The sequence below is a fragment of the Chrysemys picta genome, chromosome 5 (genome assembly GCF_011386835.1).
Source record: "Chrysemys picta bellii isolate R12L10 chromosome 5, ASM1138683v2, whole genome shotgun sequence".
In the NCBI taxonomy this organism is placed as follows: domain Eukaryota; kingdom Metazoa; phylum Chordata; order Testudines; family Emydidae; genus Chrysemys; species Chrysemys picta.
In genome coordinates, this window is record NC_088795.1 from 73,864,869 (window position 1) to 73,886,885 (window position 22,017).

Here is a 22,017-nt window from a genome sequence, read left to right on the forward strand (position 1 = left end):
TGCAAGATTTCCTAAAAAGTAACAGTTATAGATGAAAGTGTGGATGTAGAAGTGTAATAGCTATTTTTTTTTTTTAGCAATTTGGTTCATTCATAATTTCTACAAGCGTTAAAATACCCTGGTGCAACAGACTCTTGATCAAAATTTCTACTTTGTTTGCCAGATGTCACCTTGGTTTAAATGCTTTCATCAGTGTTCTAGGAAAAATTAAACTTTACTGTTATTCCTGTTTTCTTCACAATTTGAAGAAATCTTAACAATAGGTCCTAAATTGATGGCCTTTGTGGGATTTTCAGATGCACTCAACATTACCCTAATTGTACTAACATTGAATTCATTGAGTTAGGTCAATGCTGAACGCTCTTGAAAATCCTGCTCTTCATATCTAGTGTAAACATTGAGACCCTTTTAAAAGGTGCTATAGAATTTTAAGGCATTATTAAATAACTCCGTGTTCTTTACCAAACCATTTTATAAATGGGAGAAATTCAGCCAGAGAGAGTAAGTGGGATTTGTGGAAGTTCCTAAGAGAATTAGGAGTACTAGTCCTGTTAGAAGTCCCCAGTGACTCTCTCTCCAAGCATGTGGCGGTTGACAGTAGAACCTAGAGTCCAATCTGTAAACAATACTTGCTTGCTATTACTGTTTAATTACTACTTTAGTACTGAGTATCAGCATATAAGGTTTAGGATTAAAAAACTGAGTTCTATATTTATCATAGTTTGTAATGGTTTCCTGCTGTGTGTGTGTTTTTGTTTTTTTTTAATATACATATAGGAGGACAAAGAAGCTAAGAATCCCGTGCCAGACAAAGGAAACCATGGACTAGCTCCAGGAAATGAGAAATTCAAACCTGTTGTACCCTGGCCTCATGTTGAAGGCATGGAAGTGGACTTAGAATCTATTCGAAGAAAAAATAAGGCCAAAAATGAACTAGAACATCATGTTGGTGATAACAATCAGCAGAACATCATGCAGAGGCAATATCTCACATTTAAGCCTCAGACATTTACATACCATGATCCTGTTTTACGACCTGCAATCCTTGGTAATTTTGAGCCCAAAGAACCTGAGCCTCATGGAGTTGCTGGTGGCCCTGGTGAGGAAGGCAAGCCATATGTATTAGGACCAGACTACAAAGAATCCATTCAAGCCAGCATTAAAGAGTTTGGGTTTAATATGGTGGCAAGTGATATGATCTCGCTAGATCGGAGCATTAATGACTTGCGTCAAGAAGAGTAAGCAGACTTCTTATTTTTTGTTCTTGTTTTATTGTTGTTGAAGGATTGCATAAATTGTTTACATCAGTTTTAACCACTCTTTAAAATTACAGAATAGATGAAGCCAAATAAGATATCTTGTGTTAGCAGACCGTCTGTTGCATCATACCAAACACTTTCCTGTGTTCTTATTTTACTTAATCTTTTCTTGAATATTAATTTCAATTGCTTGCCCCTCTGAAGTAGTCCATTCTCATGCCTAATCACTTGAATTAGGATGTCTTGGGTCAGCCACTTCTTTAATTATTCTCTTTTATTTTTAATCTCTCATCAAGATTTTTTAATATTGTGAATAAGCTTTTTTATGTCCTTTTAAAGTTTGCGCAGAGCATTACAACATTTCCTCTTCCCATCACTCCGCAAGCCCTCTAAAGAGAGTTCTTTCTAACAAAAAAACAAAACTAAGAAATATATTCTTTCCCTTGATGTATGCACCTATAACTCTGATTACCTCCCTACATCCACAAAACTATTTATCTGCCATAGAGCTGTTTAGAACTGAAAGCTGACATTAGCATAATCCTCCTAACCACTTTACTTCTTGCGTGTTGTAGTGAAGAAAACAGCCCTAGAGATTTAAATTTCTTACTCTGGTATGTGGGGGGGGTTGGGATATATTTTGGTGGGACTTGGGAGTTCTTAACAGTTTCTTCCAATTACTCTGCAGATACTCTTTGTAGCAAGGCTGGATTGTGTTCAATTTTCACATTTTCCTTATTAAATCTGTGTTAAGAAAAGGTCCTCTGAGTTCAATATCTTGATCACTGCTAAATCATTTGCCACTATTATCTTTTTTTTTTTTCCTGTTTGCTATGTGAAATATGGTACTTGTCTATCTCATTCACTTGCCATCCCCATATGTGCAGCTGTACCAACCACAGGGCTTGAAGCCAAGCTCTGGATTGTATGTCTCCAGCTGTGGCATTTGAATCATTGATTGAGTGATTGGTTACTGTAGCACCACCCGTGTATTTTTTGATGAGTGTTTTCCATTCCAGGAGCTGGGACACAATCCGCCATCTGCTAACCTGACTCATACTTTTATATCTTCTGTTATTTGAATTTACTGCTGCTGCATGCCTGTTAAAAAAGAAAAGGAACATATTGTGAATGAACCGCATAGACACTACAGCATTTTCCCCCCCATCTTCTTTTTTTTGTGCTGAGGTCCACAGATTCAGTACAATGGGTACTTCTGCCTGCTTGCAGCTTGGGGACGGTTCCCTGCAGTTTTTTCTGCCTCCACAGAGGCCAGCAGCTCAGCCCGACTTCCTTACCACAGAGCTTTTCTGAGGGAATTTCCAAATGTTATTTCAAGTGTTTATAAGATCAGCTGAATAATTCGTTTAATTCCCAGATATGTCCCAGGGCTGCTTTTGATTTGTGCAGAGATTGACCCATCAGCTTCACTTCCCCTTCTGAGGTGTCTGCAGCAGCTGCTCCCCCTGCAAGCTTCAGGGAGAGCACTACACCAAGAAAAGCCAGAGGCAGAAGGAAGAGTCTGTATCTCCCTGCTCTCCCCCTGCCATTAAGTGTCTTGCTAGGGAGCAAGAGTGTAGTTCCCTTCACAGCCCAGGCTGGGTGGGGTCACCTGGGACTCTCTCTTCTCTGGGGGGGAAAGGATTCAAGCAGACTGGAAAAAAGCTGGCATTGGGGCAAGCAGCTCCCGTCTCTATGCGGGGAGTGAAGCCAGAATGGCAATGCACTTGAGTCCCAATAGCCCCCACCAACATCCACACCTCTGACTGCAGAGCTTGGTTGGCCCCCATCCACACACACACTTTCCTTTCCCTTCCCCACCCTGAGTCCCCTTGGATTGGGGATGGAGACACTAAATACCACCCAGATGCTGCCAACATTTGAGAATGCAGTAAGGGGCCTTTTGGTTCAGCTCCCTCTCCCCTGCGGCCAACTTCATCCTCCCTCTGAAGCAGGATTATGGGGACAAACTCCCAAAGGGAGAAATTAAATGAGTAATAAAATCAGTGCTGGGTTCTCCTGCTCACCTCAGAGTGCAGCATGGTCGATCAGTGTAGAAAAGACAGGCTATAGATGTGCCGATTCTTTTAGGCATGCAAACATGCAATCCCACAAAGGCAGTTCTTCCTTCTAAGGAGAGGAGGATCAACTGCCAAAATCAAAGTTTGAGAATCAAATAGTAAAATATATTTAAAATACAAAAAAAAAAAGAATTGAGCCTCTTTCAGGCAAGAGAGTATTGAATATTGTGCAACTTACATTTAGGAAGTCTACTGTTGTCTTAGACAAGCTATAGCTAGCTATCCCTCCTCATGCACCCTGGGAAAATGTAATGGAGGGATAGGGGTTTCCTACTGCCCCCAGAAGATGGGGAAAGTATCTGGCTTGCATCTCCAGCTGCTGCTGTGGTTCAACGTGCCCTAAGGGCCAGGCTGTTGTTCCCAACTTGAGTTATAGGTTGCCATGTGTCACCATCACCTCCACTTCTTCCTCCCAGCTGATGGCTGTGGAGCGATCAGAGGGACAGCAGGTCCAGATGTGAAAGAATTAGTAGCCTGTAAGCCGCTTCTTGACTCACCATTTCTTTCATTTTACTCTACTCTCTCACCAGCCTCCATTATATAAGGCTGGAAAGTTGCTTGGTTTGCACACCTGGTATCTGTACCAAAGAGAAATGCAACTATTTTTCCTGGTAATCAGGGACTCGGTGTTTCTAACTGGGGGAGACTTTTACTTGAAAGAGTGGCCTACTCCCTGTACAGGATCTTCACAGGCAGTCACGTCCAAGCATGTATCCATTCAGCCCCTCCTCTAGGCATGAAAACTCTCAAGTAACATCAGGCCAACAAAAAAACCCAAACTAATATGATTGGTCATCTGACAATCTGAGTCTCCCTCTTATTCTACTGGCGGGTGAAAAGTCCAGTTTAACTACTATGATAAAGCAATGAAACACCGCCTTGAGTTCTTCCAGGAGGGTTTTACAATGGTGATCTGAGGGTCCAAACAAAAGGTCAAAACTCTATGATATAACAGTCTCAGCCTTTACAAGAAAAAGGAAATTTAGCACAAATCCCAACATCAGATGCTACCTTAGGGCATCAATTTTATTCCTACTCCACACGGTCATAGAGCATAACCTTGGAAACTTATTTTGCAGCAGTACTCAAGTTGAACTCCTGCAGAAAGATTCCTTTTACTTTCTATCCATTAATGTAGGCCTCCTGATGGTTCCTATCTCCAGTCAGATTAGTTGGAGGGAGGGGTATTTGAAATTGAGCTTTCTCTAATGAAAGCCAATATTATACTTTTAATTCTGGCAGGTAGTCCTTTCTACAATCATCACATTCATTCTCTATGCAAATTCAAGAAATAGTCCTCCTTCAATTAAGCATCAAAGTCATTGTCTTATGAGAACTGACAATCTCCAGGCAGAGTAGTCATCTCTCCAGTATTGAAATCTGCTAGACAGCACATGGCTATCAATACATAAATTCACCAAATTCTGCATATTGGTTATCCAGTCTTAACCAATGCCATTTACATTCTTTTGGCAAAAGTCTTCTTCATGCCTTAGTGCATGAGAAGATGGATAAGATATTTATGGATAATCTACCTCATTTTGGATGTCCATAGTTAAAGAATGATCCTGCTTCCCTCCCTGAAGCTACGGTGCTCTGAAAATCCCATTGTAATGGATCTGTGTACCTTAGCATGAAGAGGAATTGGAAAATTTATTAGTGCTTCTCTCAGAATTTCTCTTTTCAAGTAATAGGATCCAGAGATCCAGTCCATTCTAAGAACAAATGGATCATCCAGAATAGAGACAGAAACTGATATCCAAGGATTTGGGTTTGTAGTCATATTAGATAGAATTTACCTTGCCCCAAAGTAGGAGAAATTGTTGTTGTGCTTTTTTACCTAAAGTATATTTAATACAATCCCTAAATTAGGAAGGTAGATTTGAATTATGCTGGCTGTGGAAGTTTTCTCAACTGGAGGGAACTTCTGGAGCTGAGGCATTCTCGGGCTGCTAGTGCCTCTCCTGCCCCCACACTGAAAGCAGATTGAAGTACCCATTGTCACAGATCTGTGGACCTTACTACTCGAAGAAAAAAAATGTTCAGGTAAGCGTGGATGAATTTTCCTATTACCTGGGTTAAGCAAACCATTGTTTCATCTTACTTCACATGGTGATTTTCTGTATAATAGTAGATGTTTCTAAAACTACTCAGTATGCAGATGTGTCTCGCATGCAAAGCAAATGTGTGGCTTTTCTAGCTTTTTTTAGTATAAAGCACACATTTTTTTACTGTGCCTTAACCCCCAAGAAACAATTGAAATTGGAGCTGCATACTCTAGTTTTATTTCCAATTACACACACAAACCTACATTAAAAACATTACTAACCTTGCAAAACCATGCACTCAGAAGTTAGGACATCCCAGAAATAAGATTGCCCAGTCTCGAGGGAGCGTCCACCGTTACTCTGTGGGGATCGTGTATGCAGTCTTGTCAGGGTAGGAGCTGAGAGAGGTTCAAGCATGCTTAGTGAGGATGGATTCTTCAGAGATTAAAGCAGCTAAAATCTAAGTAATATCTACTGAGCATATGTGAACTGCAATTTTTTTCCCCAAAGGCTTATAACTTGGGCAAATATAGGTGGATTTTCATGGTGACAGCACCAGGCACATCCCTGATGCAATGACCGTGAAATTTCAAGTCCCTGCTCCCAAGCATAGGGATGCTAGAGTTCTTAGAGAAAGTTGCCAGAATTTTTTAATATGGGCAAAACAACGTATTTTTCCCTAACCTTGTTCTATGAAATGGCTGAACCACTTTGGCTGAAATTTTTCCAAAAAAAAATTTGGAAGAGAAATATATTCAGCATGTAAAATTCCAGCACAAACTGTTAAAGTTTGTGGAAGTTATAAGCAATTGAATACAAAATCTTATAATGGGAGGTGTCAGGCAAACTTAACAATAGGTGGTGCCAACAGTCCTGCATAAAAAACTACACAGAAAAATGTATCCAAGACCAAAACAACAGGACTTTGACATTTCATATCCTTAAGAAAGCTGTGTATACACTGCATTAATTATAGCAGTAATTTTACTGCTTGCAACCTTTACTCTTGTGATTGTCAGTGAGGTAAAAAAGTTCTCCTATAAAAAGATATATTTGATAGAATAACTTAAATCCATATGTGGCCTCCTTTTGGTAGAGAGGGTTTACTGTGCTAAGTTAATTCAAACCAAATACAATGTAAAATATGTATCTGTATTAGAAGTTAAATCAAGAAATATTCTCTTAGGGTATACTGTGAATAAATAATACTTAGAAACTCCCTGTCTGTCCTATTTACTAATTTTTATCTTATGTTAGAGCCCTTAGGCCAGAGATATTCATTCTGTTGATCAGATTATATGCCAGGATAATAAAGCGGGATAATTAACTATGTTGGCCCTAGGAAAGGATGAGAACTCAACATATTGTTCTTCTATTTGCCATTTTATTATATAACCAATAGAAATCGTGATTACAAACGTGATGGCTTTGTTAGAATTTTATTTATACTAGATTTTTATCTCTCTCCCTCCCCCCACTATTTACCTATATAGGACTTTTCAGTTATAGGAGAAAAAATTGAGTAGTTTGATGACTGGTTGATTAAAGTATTTGTGTGAATGTTTGTGACATAACATGGTGAATTAAGTTAATCTCTTACATAATAATAGATCCAAGGCTTGTGTGTCTCAGATGCACAGCATCAAATACCTCAGTCTGCTGCTGCATAAGTGCTGCACTTCTTAAAATCTGACTTTGGTCAGCATGTTATCATTTTAAAGTTATAAACTGAGTCAGGCTATTTTGCTGGCAAAAAAATATTCATTGTGATATAACTTAAAATAAGACTTTCCATCAAAGCAAATTGTGTGTGTATTATTAGTTGACGATAAAACAAAATTATCATAGAATTGTTCTCAATAATCTTTAAACCAGTAAGATCCAAATGTTTAATTATGTTGCTCCTTTGAATTTATTGTTGCTCTTCCTCCCAATTCTTCCAGGATTTCTCCCCTCCCTTTTCCACCTTTAATTACATTATAGCCCTTACAGGGCATATCCTCTGACTATATACAACTATATATTTTCAATGAAGGGGTACTGTCATCATGGATAATTTATTAAATAAACAAACACCTTCTGCTGATTTAAATTTCTTTTCAGTAATCTGAAATAAAAAACAAGATTCTCCTTTCCTATTCTTTTGGTCGCCTAAATATAACATAGTTTAATTTTTTTCAAGATCAGTTTTTATAAATGAACAATCAATCCACTTTGACTTAATTAAAAAATGCACTTCAGAAGTGTCACAGTTGCTTATCATGTGCCAAACACAACTTATTTGTGTACAGAAATTAAGAAAATACTTTCTTCAATATATTTTTGCAGCAATGTATATAATTCCACTTTTACAATAAAATATACTTTGACAAATTATGAAAAATAGTATGGAATAAAGTATTGTTTCTAAATTGGTAAGGGTTTAGCAATAGGGTGGAGTTCTCCTTTTCCCTACTCCCTAACATTTTAGGAACTGATAAGAGTAAGACGGTCAGCCGTTTTGATGGTTGTCTCAAAAGTGGAAGAGCAAAGACCTTTTTTTTTTTTTTTTTTTTTTTTTTTTAAATCCTATAGTTTTTGGAGGTCAGGGAAGTTCTCATTATTCCTAGATTGTTAAAGGTAGGAAAGAACCTGTCTTGGTAGGAAGATAGGAGTATAGTGAAGAATCCATCCTCCCTATAGCAATCTGGTGAAAAATAGCCCTTTATTAGGTCAGAGTCGTCATAATGATGTGAACTATCACATCCACATCCACTGTCAATGGCAGATTTTGTGAGGAAGCCGCTGCTAACAGGAGAGGGACAATATTTAAGCTGAACGCATAGAGTGAGTTTAATATGTTCTAAACCAGCGGTTCTCAATGGGGGGTCCATAGCCCCCTGGGGATACACGAGCCCTTTCAAGGGGGCTGCGGGGCTCCGTGGCTGAAACCCAGACCCTGAGCCCTAGCGCCCCTCGTGGGGCTCAATTCGGGACTCCTGGGAGGTGCAGGGCTGAAGCTCTGCTGGTGTAGTGCTACAAACAGCTCCCTGGCAGAACTTCCTATCTAGGTTGTACTGAGCACGCTCACCCAAACTGAGGCTCAGTAGGTAACTGCTATTGGTGGGGAAATGTGCCGGCTGCTGTTTTTGCTGTTACACCGGGCACTGTGGGGCAGCTGCTGCTCTGACTGGTGCCATGGAGCAGGCAGCCACAGTGTTCCCTCCTCTTCTGTTGGTGCCCCGGGTTGAAGCTGCTCCTCAGTTCCCAAGTCCCAGCTCCCTTTGCTCCCTCAGAGGCAGCCGGTAAGAGCCGCCTGGGTTGGGAGACCCGGCTTTGTGGCTGGCAGACCCCTCCGGGAACAGGGACTGCAGGGGAGCCTTCCCAGCACACAGCCCCTAGTACCCCCTCTCCCTGCTCCCTGAGCTACCCCCTGCCTGCACACAGCCCCTAGTGCTGCTCTCCCTGCACCCTGAGCTACCCCCTGCCTGCACACAGCCCCAGCTACCCCCCTCCCTGCACCCTGAGCTACCCCCCTGCCCAGGTGCAGCCCCTAGTAATCCCCTGTGTGCACACATCCCCAGCTACCCCCTCTCTACACCCTGAGCTACCCCACTGCCTGCACACTGCCCCTAGCTACCCGCTCCCTGCTCCCTAAGCTGTTTTCAAACTTTTTGAGCTAAGCCCCTCACCTGTGAGTTGTAATTTTTGGTTGTGTTCCCCCCCACTCCCAAGCCAGACAGGCAGGTGGCCTGCTGAGGTGAGTCAGGTGGCACTCCCTCCCTGCACCGCTGGCTCCCCACCCCCAAATGGAAGTCAGACTACGCCTATGCCCAAGGCCCCTGCCCCGAGCCCTCTTTCCGTCCTCCTCTCCCCCAGCTGGGGCCTGGAGTTTTTATAGCATGTCGAGGGGGGCCTCAGAGAGAGAAAAAGGATGAGAACCCCTGTTCTAAACAGCTGTTAATTTTCTAGTCGGCTCCACTGTATTACAAAGGAGATTCCACAGGAGGACTCAGTGCCAAAGCTTGCTTGCTTTACAAAGGTGGTGATTTGCTTAATTGCATTGTTGTACTAATTACACATATGATACTGTTTAATTAAATAAGCTTTTAGTAATTACAGTTGGTATCTGTGTCCTTGGAAACTAAGCATTAAGGACTTGCTTTCATTATACACGAAGCCTAGGGAAAAATCAATTTTTGTAATATGGCACACTATAATAATTCTATGAACTACCAAAAACGAGGTTTTATTACGCAAAAAACATAAAAAACCAGTGTTTTACTGAGACTTAAGTTTATGAGAATCAAATGAATTATAGCAATCAGACTTGAAGAAGAAGGCTATACTCTTGACCGCATGTCCTCAGCAGCTTTGTTGGCAAGACTCCAAAGGAGGGGAAAATATAATTAGCAATGTATTGGTGGATCAGACCTCCAAGGTCTTGCGTGTAGCAGGAAAATGTGAAAGCATTTTTCTGTACCAATCCAGCTGTACCAGTGCTACGAACAGTAGAAGAGTGTACACGGAGCCAGTACGCTTTAAAACGATGTGCTGTTGCCATTATATATTTTCCCACTGTAGATGCACTCCGAATGTGGGTTATTCCCCTCCTGGGGGAAAGAGACGTTGGCACAGACATAGGTATTTGTAAGTGAATTTATTTGTACATGTACTCAGTCTGAAATGGGGAGATTGAGCTGTAAACAGAACATTAGATTCCAAAAATCAAATGTGTATATAGCACAGCACTTTCAGAGCTCTGTATTCAAGTTCTCCACTAGACCTTGCAGCTTTTTTCCATCTGCTGTATGCAAGACTTCCCAGTCCTCACCTGTCCACTCTCATCATGTGTTTTCTTTTGTTCTAAATGCTTTTGGGCAAATGGAGTGTTGCTCACCCATGTCAGATGTTCAGTAGCACAAAAAGAAACCCAGTACATTCATTGACCCTATATGCTCAGTATCATTTCCTCAGCAGGCTTGTTACAGGAGAAAATACCATGTTAGAACACAACTTAGCAATATGATGTTAAACACAAGTTAGCATTTGGTGTACACAAGAACTGTTATGATTAACAAATCAAATCAGCATGAAATACAATTGATTAATATAGCCTAAACTTAGGCGATAAAGCATATAAGATAAATGAATGTTAGCACTAAGATTACTCTTCTCCAAAAGTCGGATACACTTTTAAAATCACCCCATTGCAAAACAGTGTATAATAATAAAATAACTATGATTAAAAATACATTAGTTCATATAGGTCATAAGGAGCCTCTTTTTCACATCATTTTTTCTTCTTTTTCCAGACAACCAGGCAAATAGGGTGGGACGTTGTTTTACCCCTTTTGCATTTGGGGGTTCAAAACCTTTCCAAAACTAACTACAAAATCCTTAGGAATACAGATAAAGAGCAATGTAAAGCAGAAAAATTCCAGCATGGAGTCCATGATTTAAGTGCTGTGAAAATGTAATGTGCAGAGTAGCATGAGAGAAATCAAAGCGTAGTGTGAAAAAGCAGCATTTTTACCGAGTGCAACAGAATCTGAAATATGAAACTGTGGTAAAACAGCAAATATTTATTGGGATCATAGTCTGAAAAATACCTTACTTCAAGGGCCATCATTCATTTTTGTCCCAAAATTACCACCATTGCATACAATTTGTGTCCCCTTATTTTATTGTTGACAATTATTTACATCAGAAATAAAGAATCTTAAAACTGATGCTATAGCAAGAGTTATTTACATGAAAAAGAATAAATTCTGCATTGTTTTAACTTTCCTGCATTAACATTTTATTTATTTAATAATCCCATATTTGAGATCTTTGCACAAATTGTATTCCACATCTGGGCACTGGCCGATTAAGAGCTACCCATTCTTCCATGCACTTTAATAAATGTAGTCACCACTCTGAAAAAGTTTGTTCTTTGGAGACTGAAGGGCGACAGTAGGACTGGAAGAAGGCGAAGCTGGGATGTTGTGGGGAGCATTAGCCATTGCAGCACAGGCTCCAGTTGTTAGCTTGACTAAATAGCTGGGGGGATGCTATCCCCTGTTAAGTCATTGAAAAAATGGTAAGCCAAACTGAAATGATCGGTTTGGGGACTGTTTGTTCACCTCCTCTCCAGATCACCTTCCTGTTTTATAAAATATATTTACATTACTATCGTTTACATGTGGATTGCCTATAAACTGGATAGAATATTTTCCATATGTAAATTGGAATGCTAAATTTACTTGGTCACATCTAGTTAACAACAAAAATGATGCATCATAATAGCAATCCGCAAGCCCACTTCTGGATTATTTTAGGTCCCCTTAGGTAAGAGGGTGGGCTGTTAAGACTTCACAATATTAAATGGCTGTTGGTTATTTGCAAAAGGTCATGGACCTTTTCCTTTCTTTTGAGATGACAACCATAATCCATGCAATGTTTTCTGACTTGCAGAAAGTCTTGCAGTTACAAATTTAGGATTTTAGTGCTGTCAACAGCATATCTGAAAATGTTGTTTGGGGATTTTAGTTGGATATTTTGTGAATGGCAGTGCAACCCTTAAAAATAAATGCAGTTTTGTTTTAACTATTCTTCCTAACAAAACTTGATAACAAAAATATGTAATGGGCAGGCTTGAATTCAAAATTTTACTATGATACCAGTATGCTGGTCAGTGAAAGGCAGTTGGAGGGAGGTAATGAGCAGTCCTGACTGCAAAAGATGATTGTGAATGAAAAAATTTGCTTTTAAAAAAAGACTTCATTGCAGCTACTGTACCAGTACCATACCACTTTTGAGCAAAGCATCAGAAAAGTGAGCAGTACAAAATAGTTACCACTAGGTGGCATGATGAATCACAAATCTTTTGAAATTGGAATCAGCTTAAAAATGCAATTTGTTTATGAAGGGTTTGATAATCTCTTTATATAATTTTAGAAGTAAATTAGTTATTTTTAATATCTGAATGACACTTGGAATATGTTTCAATAATGTAAATGCTAAGTTTTTAAGGCCTACGTTTTCAAAACTGCTCATTAATTTTTGGTTCTCCACTGAGCCTGAAATTTTTAGCTACTACAACTCCCATAGAAGTCAATATAAGTGCTTAATACCTCTGAAAATTGGGCATCCTAAATGAGTAGACACTTTTTTGAAAATATAGGTCGAAATGATTACAATTTATAGATAGATAAGGTTGTGTGCAAGAAAAAATGTCCACATTCCTTTTTCTGGTCGAAATAGAAAACATAATTTCTTAAGCAAGAGAGACCATGACACCAAATTTCTTAGGAATTAAAAAACTAAAATATAGATGAAAACTTTACTCTTAAGATATCCAGTATTAAATAGCCCATTATAATTGCTTCTCTCCCTCTTAAGTTCGGGGGAATTCAACTTGACCACAATACCTATTCTATATCTTTCTGTTTTTGGTATTCAAGAGTTGTAAAAATGGAAAAGATCCATGAGGATATCTAGTTTGTCTCTTTGTCGCTTCAGGGTTGTTCCCTACGCTGCATTTTTTTTTCCCTGCTGCTTTGTGAGTTATAGCTTCTGAGCAATGATTTGAGCACTAACTCAAATGATATGTTCTAATCCTCAGATTGTTGTAGAGGTTCCATGAATGTTCCATATTGTGGAAGTCTATAATGATTATGTTTAGCTGCTGTCATCAGAAGGGACAATAGCTATTGTGGTGGGAATACATTTCTGAATACTGACTTTATTATTTTTATGAATTTATGATAGTATTAAGTTGCCATATCGATAGCCCTGCATTTACAGGACAGATACTGTACTTCGTTGGGAATACACATTTTTTCATGTTGCCAAGATAATGCCTGTTTTCTGGAGGGGAAAGGCATGCATGCGTGCATACACCTAACAGAGTGAGAAATTAACTCTATTTCCACAAAAACAACGAGGAGTCCTTGGGCATAAGCTTTCGTGGTCTAAAACCCATTTCATCAGATGCATGGAGTGGAAAATACAGTAGGCAGGTAAATGTTAGTCTCTAAGGTGCCACAAGGACTCCGCATTGTTTTTGCTGATACAGACTAACACGGCTGCCACTCTGAAATCTATTTCCACAGTCAATCAATTTTTGTCTGTTAAGGATGGTCACTCAGCAGTACTCGTCGTTGTCTGATGTGAAGACCTGCTGCCCGAAGCTGAGATGATCACCCACAGTAGTGGAAGATTCTATTTGTTCTGCTTTTAGACAAAATGTTCGGGGGAGACTAGTGAAGAAAACCTAAAGAGCAACTGACTAGCCGCATGTTAGTTTCACTGTGGTGTCAGTGGGATAAAATGTTTATGCTCCTTCACAAAACAGATATGATCAATCCCCCTTTACCTTGTCTCTTTCCCTCTCCTGCCCCAAAAGGATTGCCTTTCCTGTGGGGACAGGTGGGATATCTGTAATTTCATGACAAATTTAAATTGCTACTGCTGTGTCTTATCTTCCTGTATTTCTCTCAGTGTTAACGTCCTACTTGGAGTGTGAAAGGTGCTGTATAAAAACAAATTCTAATCTATTCTTTTTTTAGTCTGGACAGTCATGATTTTTAAGTTCAATATGAAATTATGTAAAATCAGTTTAAACTACAGGGAAAACTTACTCTGTGCTGTTTCTTGGAATTAATTTGTACCTGGCATTTATTTAGTCTACCACTGGATGTCACCACTGTTCCACATAAATGCAGCCAGGAAAAGGATTTATCTAGTGTTGGGAGAGAAAGGAGGAGGAGGAATCATTTGGCACTTACGCTATTTGCAATTATTTAATTTAATGCTTCTCAGAAAAATTAACACATTATAGCTCACACTGGCGATTCATAGCATACGTTTGAAGCCACATTGTTTCAAACTCCAATTGGCAAGTGCAGAATTATGAGAGCAGACTGAATGTATCAATTATTGTAAACTCTGAGTGCCATTCACAGGCTTGTTGGTGATGAGTCACCACACTGACTATCCAAGAAATTAGATCAGGTCTCTGGAAAAGGCTAGGAGTAAGATGCTGTAGTGTTATAGCTTACAAATAGCACATTTATCCAGAAACGACTTTCAACCTACAAGTGTAATGTCTATTAACTGTTAGATCTGCAGGGATTAGGTTGGATTTGTAGAATAAAAAAAGTCTAGACCTTCCTTGGTTTTATGTCAATATGATAGGTCTGTTAAATATACTAGAGCACAGCTTGCTGTTAAATTGCTCACAGATGTTTCATGATGGTCGGCATTTGTAATCAGATTTTTAAGATTTTTTTTAAGCTATTACAGGAACAGAACATGATTTATTATTAGATTTTTTTCCTCTTGAAAATTGTACCGTCAGGAAGGAAGGAACAAGCAGAACATTTGTTTTTTAGCTTTAAAATAAGGCTGTCACTCTCATTTTTTGGGTGATTTATGTGACTTTTTTGGGATCAGGATGCAATCTCTAAATCTTATTAATTATCAATGTCTTTCCCTATTTGAAGAACACAAGTTATGTGATAACAGTGCTTAAACTTCATAAAGACAAAAGTTGGCAGTACAATCTAGATCAGATACCACCTTCTCTCATAAGGCAAACATACAGATATTTTCCATGACCTTTAAATTGAATTTTTGAATGGATTTCAGCTGCCATTCTGTCTTAGAACATGATATATTAGAGTGCATGATAATGGGGTGGTAGAAATACTTCCAAATAAGCGTAACTAAAACTCCAAACTTAATCCAGATAAATGCACATTTAAAACAGAACACAGTTCAAATACGTAACCTGCCTTGAGTAAGTACGTAGTGGAAAAACTTTCCTCTAATAAATAACTTAAAAGGGACACAATAGCTAAGCATGTAGCCTGCACACAGTATAGTACCTATATTGCCAACAACTCGTATCATAGTGGAGGGATACCAGAAAAGGTTTCTGCTTCAAACTGGAGTTACTACTATTTGAAATCAGTCAAAATTTTTGTGACACAGACTTTGGGTGAAAAACCAGTGGTCTGAATGTACGATTAATTGAAAGTCTGTCCACAGATACTTGCATGTCCTTAGCTGATAGAAGTGATTGTCTTTTATTCTTTCTATCTCTAGCTATAAAAATAGCAAGATACAAAATATACAGTCTCTAATCCATATTCTTAAAGAGCTCTTCTGATTTCAGAAGTGGTATTTCAAGCTCATTTGAGAGAGTAGAGGCCTCATTAGGGACAATCTTAATAGATTTTGCAGTCACATTATAAACTGGTTTCTGGAATGTGAGACTAGTTTGTGTCCACCAGATTTCAACTTTGCTTTGGTGATATATAGAATAGCACTGAATCACATCTCCTTCTTAAAACAGCAAAATTCTTCCCTCCTTTTGTACAAATGCCTCTAGTCATCCACAACGCTCCAACTATTTGCATGTCTGCTTGCTTTCTGAATTTTGTTTTTGAAACATCCAATGGCATGATGAACATAATTGTTCTGTTTATCAAGCAGATGCAGGATTCTTTACAGATAACCTCTGATACAGTATATAAGGAAATATAAAAATGAGGAATAAGATGTGAGCTTGCTCTGTCTGTCTTTGTTTTTCTATAACACCTAATAAACACAAGTTAGACAATGCTGGAAAACAAGGTCAGAATCTCTCCTGTTCTATAGACATTCCTGTAGTTAACAGTTAACCTATTGCCATGTTGAAAATTAACTTAATAGTAGGTTCCTCCAATTTTCTATAGTAGGACTGGTAGTATTGATACCATCAGGTAGCTTGTGGAAGCTCCTCCACGGGAGGTTTTCAAAAGGAGGCTGGATAGCCATCTGTCTTGGATGGCTTAGACCCAACAAATGCTGCATCTTGGCAGAGGGTTAGACCAGATGACACTTGCGGTCCCTTCTAACTCTATGATTCTATGGAAAAGGATACCTGGAAAAGGAGTGCCAGGGCCAGGCTGTGGGTGGCCTGTGTGTACTGGTCAATTACCAAGTTGCAGTCAGGAGACAAATAGTGGGGTTGGAGTTGAGCCAGAAGTCAGGGTCAGGCACCAAGTTGCAGATGGGAGACAAGTAGCACAGTCGGGTTTGAGCCAGGTCAGGATACCAGAGAATCAGGATCAGGCACCAGGTTACAAACAGCAGGCAAGTGGCAGTCAGGGACAAACCAGGATCAGAAGCCAGAGTCTAGGGTCCACAACAAGGCAAGGTCTGGAGCGGAAGCAAGCAGGTGTTTTATGTCGTTGCTCACATAGCTCACCATGATGGCTTCCTGATTTATATACAAGCAGGGCCGGCTCCAGGCGCCAGCCGAGCAAGCTGGTGCTTGGGGCAGCAGCTTGTAGGAGGCAGCATTCTGCCCAATCCTAGGGCGGCACGGCCGCTTTTTGTTGTTGTTGTTGTTCCGCTCCGGCCGCCCTGTAGGGGGCAGCGGCGTGGAGGACTGGAGCGCCCTGCAGCAAACCCGGCAGGGCAGGCCGCATCCTTCCCTCCCAGCCGACCAGAGCAGTGTGGAGCCCTCCCGGCAGGGGGCACGGCGGGAAGGACCGCATGGCAGTGCCCCACTGAAGCCCTAGCTGCCCCCCTTCTCTCTCCCTCCCCCTCCCCCCGCTAGCCGGGGCACATCTGCAGGGCAGGGAGTCCCCCTGCACCCTCACTCTGGCCGCGCCGCAGGTTTTTTTATTTTATTATATTTTTTTTGTTTGGGGCAGCCAGAAAGCCAGAGACGGCCTGTATACAAGCATGAGCCAATCAGTGGGGGGAGGGTGGGTGACCACTGCGGCACTGCTGGGCAGTACTTTCTGCAGTGTCTAGCCTCATACGGTCCCTCACTGAAAACCCAGCCTATTCTTTCAATAGGGATGTGGAAGCATCAGCCCAGGACCTCCGTGGTCCCAAATTACAATCCTGCAGATTCTTACAGGGAGTGAGGTGGTAAAATTTGAAGCTGACCCAACTTGCCTAGGTTGGTCATAAGTAAGGTGACTAAGCAGATTCAGAGGGATCTAATGCAATTAGGTAAATAGGCAGCACAATGGCAAATGAAATTCACTGCTGAGAAATGTGACGTAATATGTATTGGAAGGAATATTTTGAACTACTTAAACACATTGCTGGTTTCTAATGACTTGTCTACACAATTATTTAGTGCAGAGCAAGCCAGGGTGTGACTCTCTAGCACACTGACTGGCTGTGTGGATCCTGTTACTGTGCACTAAAAGTTCTGTAGTGCACTTTAATGTACTGCATGACCCTATATGGGGGGAGGGATAGCTCAGTGGTTTGAGCATTGGCCTGCTAAACCCAGGGTTGTGAGTTCAATCCTTGAGGGGGCCATTTGGGGATTTAGTTGGGGATTGGCCCTGCTTTGAGCAGGGGGGTTGACTAGATGACCTCCTGAGATCCCTTCCAACTCTGATATTCTATGATATCTCATATGATCTAGTAGAAATAGAAGGGTTTTAGAGACATGGACAGTCTGAAAAGATTGGAAGTGTTTAGTTTGGTGAGGGGACATAAGGCTTAAAATAATAAAGGGCAAAGTTGTAGTAAATCCTGTTTTCCTTTCTTAACCATAGAAGACAAAGGGAACATTCAATGAAGTTAAAAAGGAGCACATTTCAAACTGATAAAAGAAAATCCTTTCACGCAGCATCCCTCATCTGGAACTCATTGCCACACGATGTTAGAACCCAAAAACTTAGTAGTATTTTTAAAATATTTAAACCTTTTATATGGGAAATGAGAACATCCACCATTACATTAGATTGGACATAAATCCACGTGCTTCAGGACACAAGGACTAATTGGGAATTAAAAATTTTCTCTGAAGAGGGTATTCCAAAGTTGTGCACTAGGGGGCTCCTTGCACTTTACTTTGCACCATCTTGTGTGACCTATGTCAGAAGTCTGGACTACCAGATGGATATACTGTTGTCATTTGATGTGCCACCTTCTGTGGTCCTAGCTCAGGGGTTCTCAAACTGCGGGGTCAGGACCCCTCAGGGGTCACAAGGTTATTATATGGGGGCTGTGAGCTGTCAGCCTCCACCCCAAACCCCACTTTGCATCCAGCATTTATAATGGTGTTAAATATATTTTAAAGTGTTTTTAATGTATATGGAGGGGTCGCACTTGTAGGCTTGCTATGTGAAAGGGGTCACCAGTACAAAAGTTTGAGAACCACTGTCCCAGCTGAATTTCTGTTAATCTATAAGGGAATGGCAACCATTTAAAGGTTACTCAGCTCAGAATTTTGAATATTACTTTTTTATTATGGTGACCCCTGGTAGCAACATCATAGATAGTTTACGTTCTAAAGTCGCCACCAGCTCTTGTTTTTTTCCCCCCTAAATGTAGATGGTCTATTAGTGTGAAATTTCATACTGTTTGTTTTTATGCTCTTTGGATTTTGTGTGCAGATCTTGTTTGGTCTCTTGTTTGATAAATTTTTTAATAGGAAGCCTTTGAAGTTGGGCTGTGGCTGAAATTTGTTGTTGGCAGTCTGAGCTTCATTGTTGACTTATCTGTTTTTTAAAATTGTATATCTACACAGAATTTGGCAAAAAGATGTATCCTCAGTAGACTGGTTACAATCAGGGCCGGTGCTTCCACTAGGCGAACCTAGGTGGTCGCCTAGGGCGGCAGGATTTGGGGGGTGGCATTTTGCCGCCCTCGGCTGAAATTCAGTGGCGGGGGGTCCTTCCGCTCCAGGTCTTCGGCGGAAATTCAGCGGTGGCTCCTTCACTTGCTCCAGGACCTGCTGCCGAAGTGCCCCGAAGATGCAGTGCGTAAGGACTCCCCCGCGGGGTGGATGTCAAGGCACTTTTAGCCTTCATTCATCATAGCTGAAAGTTTATGCATCAGTGATTACCAATTAATAAAATCTTTTCTGTTGTAAAGATAAAATCTTCTCCATAAGCAGCTATGCTTTTCTGTCAGAGTTTATACAGCACAGAAAGTTTTATATGCAGCAGTGGCAAATGAGCATACGTGTGCAGCTTCTGCACATCTGTCATTTAATATCTGAGTGCTTAAAAATGTGTTTAGATATGAAAGGACTGATAAACCAGGGCTTTGGGACACAGTGAGAAACATTCCACCTAATATTTATAGTAGTACTTTACAAGATTTTGCAGGTTTTGTATACTAAATATGTGACACAAATGGAAACATTTAACAAACTATTCTTTTTACTTGTAACAATGTGGTTTACAGGAACATTACAAACTGGTTGCTGCTTTTTATAAATCAGTAATATAAATGTATAATGCAGGAGGTCAGATACCATAATGGTCTCTCCTGGCCTTAAAATCCTATGAATCTATGAAATAGTAATGTTGTATTTTGTTTTTGATATCCTGCTTATCTTTAACTTGAAGCAGAGACATTAAATAAAACTTCATTCACACACATTATTAAGAGATACACTGGCAAATTTACAGTAACAAAAAATCTTTTGCAGGTGCAAGTATTGGCATTATGATGAGAACCTGCTCACCTCCAGTGTTGTCATTGTCTTCCATAATGAAGGATGGTCCACACTCATGAGGACAATTCACAGTGTAATAAAAAGGACACCAAGGAAATATTTGGCAGAAATTGTGATGATTGATGATTTCAGTAACAAAGGTAATACATAGGCTATTTACACTGAATCTGTAGAAAAGGGGGGGGGGTATTAAATAATTTTAAAAATTAGCTTCTTGGATTTATTATTATTTATACAATATGGATTGTATTTAACTGTGCATGAAAAACAAGATGGTATTTATACAGTCATTTTCATCTTTCAGTAAAACACAAGCTACATCTCAATGGATAGTAATGAAAAGAAAACACTGGTCTATATGCATACATTTCTGTTCTATGCATAGAATTTGTGGCAGTTTTCCCCACAGTTTGACTAGCACATTAGTATGGAGGTCTGGGTTAATTAGCACATTTTGTCATTAGGAATTTTTAAAGGATAATCTGTTTAGAGATAAATTGAAACAGCGCCCAGCATTATGCCCTATCAGTAACTGTCAAACCAGTGAGCATGAACAAAGTCAAACCAGTGAGCAAAGTACTTATCTAACTTTGTATTTTCACTGCTTCTCTTCTTTTAATTGAAGAGTTAGTGCTAAATTTGATGTAAAAAGTGTCTTTCGTCTTACCCTCACAGGGGAATCCTATCTTAATTCTGACTATAGTTGAAATTTGACTAAAACTATTCAGTAAACCATATTAATTTTTTCACTGTCTTAATGTTTTTTGGAGCCACCCATGATTTTTTGAAACACAGTACTGCGTTTATTATTGCTTATATTTCATTGAAAGAAAAACTATTTTACCCACACATTTTTACATGAAATATTTTCTTTATTTCATGGTGGCATATGGGCTCCAGCTGCATGTCATCAAAGCTTCCAGACGTTTGTAGTCTTTCCTGCCTACGCTCGTCATCCCTGTTCTTCCTTTCCTCAGATGTGAACCAAGATGGGAATGTCTAATGCCGTGTGTACATATGTATGATTTTAAATATATAATATGCATTATAAAACACACACTCTCTCGCTTGCTCTCTCTCTCTCGCTCTCTCTTACTGTTTTCCTAATATTGAAATCTTCAGGTCTAATGCTCATTAGCAATGTAAAGTGAAGCTGATTTGAGAAGAGAATAGCAAGAGGTGGCATGTTAATATACATGTAAATAAGATAATGAATGATATAGAGAGGGTCAGTCCGAAGTCTGTTTTTAAATTTAAAACTGATCAAAGAAAATACTTTGTTTTATACTAGGCATAATTAATCTGAAAGACTCACTGCCACAAGATGTTGTTGAGACAGAATTCCTAGTAAGAGTCAGAAAAAGATTAGACATTTGTGTGAATAAAAAATATTTGCTTCTACAGCAAGGATAATCTTTGGTTATGGCACTGGACTGGGATTCAGGAGTACCAGGTTCAGTTACGGGCTCTACCTTTTCCGTTCTGACTTCAGGCGAATTGTTAATTTCTTTGTGCCTCAGTTCCTCATCTGAAAATGGAGATAACAATACTTCCCTACCTCACAGGGTTATTATGCAGCTAAATCCAGAAATACTGGGGTGTGGGGGACAGCTTTCAGATGCTACAGTGATGAGGGGTAAAATAAGTACTCAGACAGGAAAATTAGATAAAATAAACATTTATAAGGTGCATAAACCTGAGATTAGAAAGAAATTTTCTCTATAGGCAAGCTGTTGTTTGTGTCAAGGCTTCTTCCCCAGGCTGAACTTTAGGGTACAGATGTGGGGGCCTGCATGAAAACTTCTAAGCTTTAACTACCAACTTAGATCTGGTCTGCTGCCACCACTCCCAATGTGCTAATTCCCTTCCCTGGGTAGCCTTGAGAGACTCTTCACCAATTCCCTGGTGAATACAGATCCCAACCCCTTGGATCATAAAACAAGGAGAAATTAACCATCCCCCCTCCTCTCTCCCACCAACTCCTGGTGGATGGAGATCCAACCCCCTTGGATCTAAAAAACAGGGATAATCAATCAGATTCTTAAAAAGAAGGCTTTTAATTAAAGAAAAGGGTAAAAATCATCTCTGTAAAATCAGGATGGAAAATAACTTCACAGGGTAATCAAACTTAGAGTCCAGAGGACCCCCCTCTAGCCTTAGGTTCAAAGTTACAGCAA

The 22,017-nt window shown here is 39.9% G+C and overlaps 1 protein-coding gene across 4 annotated transcripts in view; it reads left to right on the plus strand.

Annotated features, from left to right (window-relative positions):
* The window catches only part of GALNT7 (polypeptide N-acetylgalactosaminyltransferase 7), a 121,561-nt gene that overhangs the window by 52,552 nt on the left and 46,992 nt on the right, over window positions 1-22,017 (plus strand). For all 4 annotated transcript variants that reach the window (XM_042842095.2, XM_005300047.5, XM_005300048.5 and 1 more), the window contains exons 2-3: window positions 778-1,238; window positions 19,814-19,980. In XM_042842095.2, coding sequence (XP_042698029.1) covers window positions 778-1,238; window positions 19,814-19,980 — 628 coding nt within the window. The remainder of the gene's footprint in view (window positions 1-777; window positions 1,239-19,813; window positions 19,981-22,017) is intronic.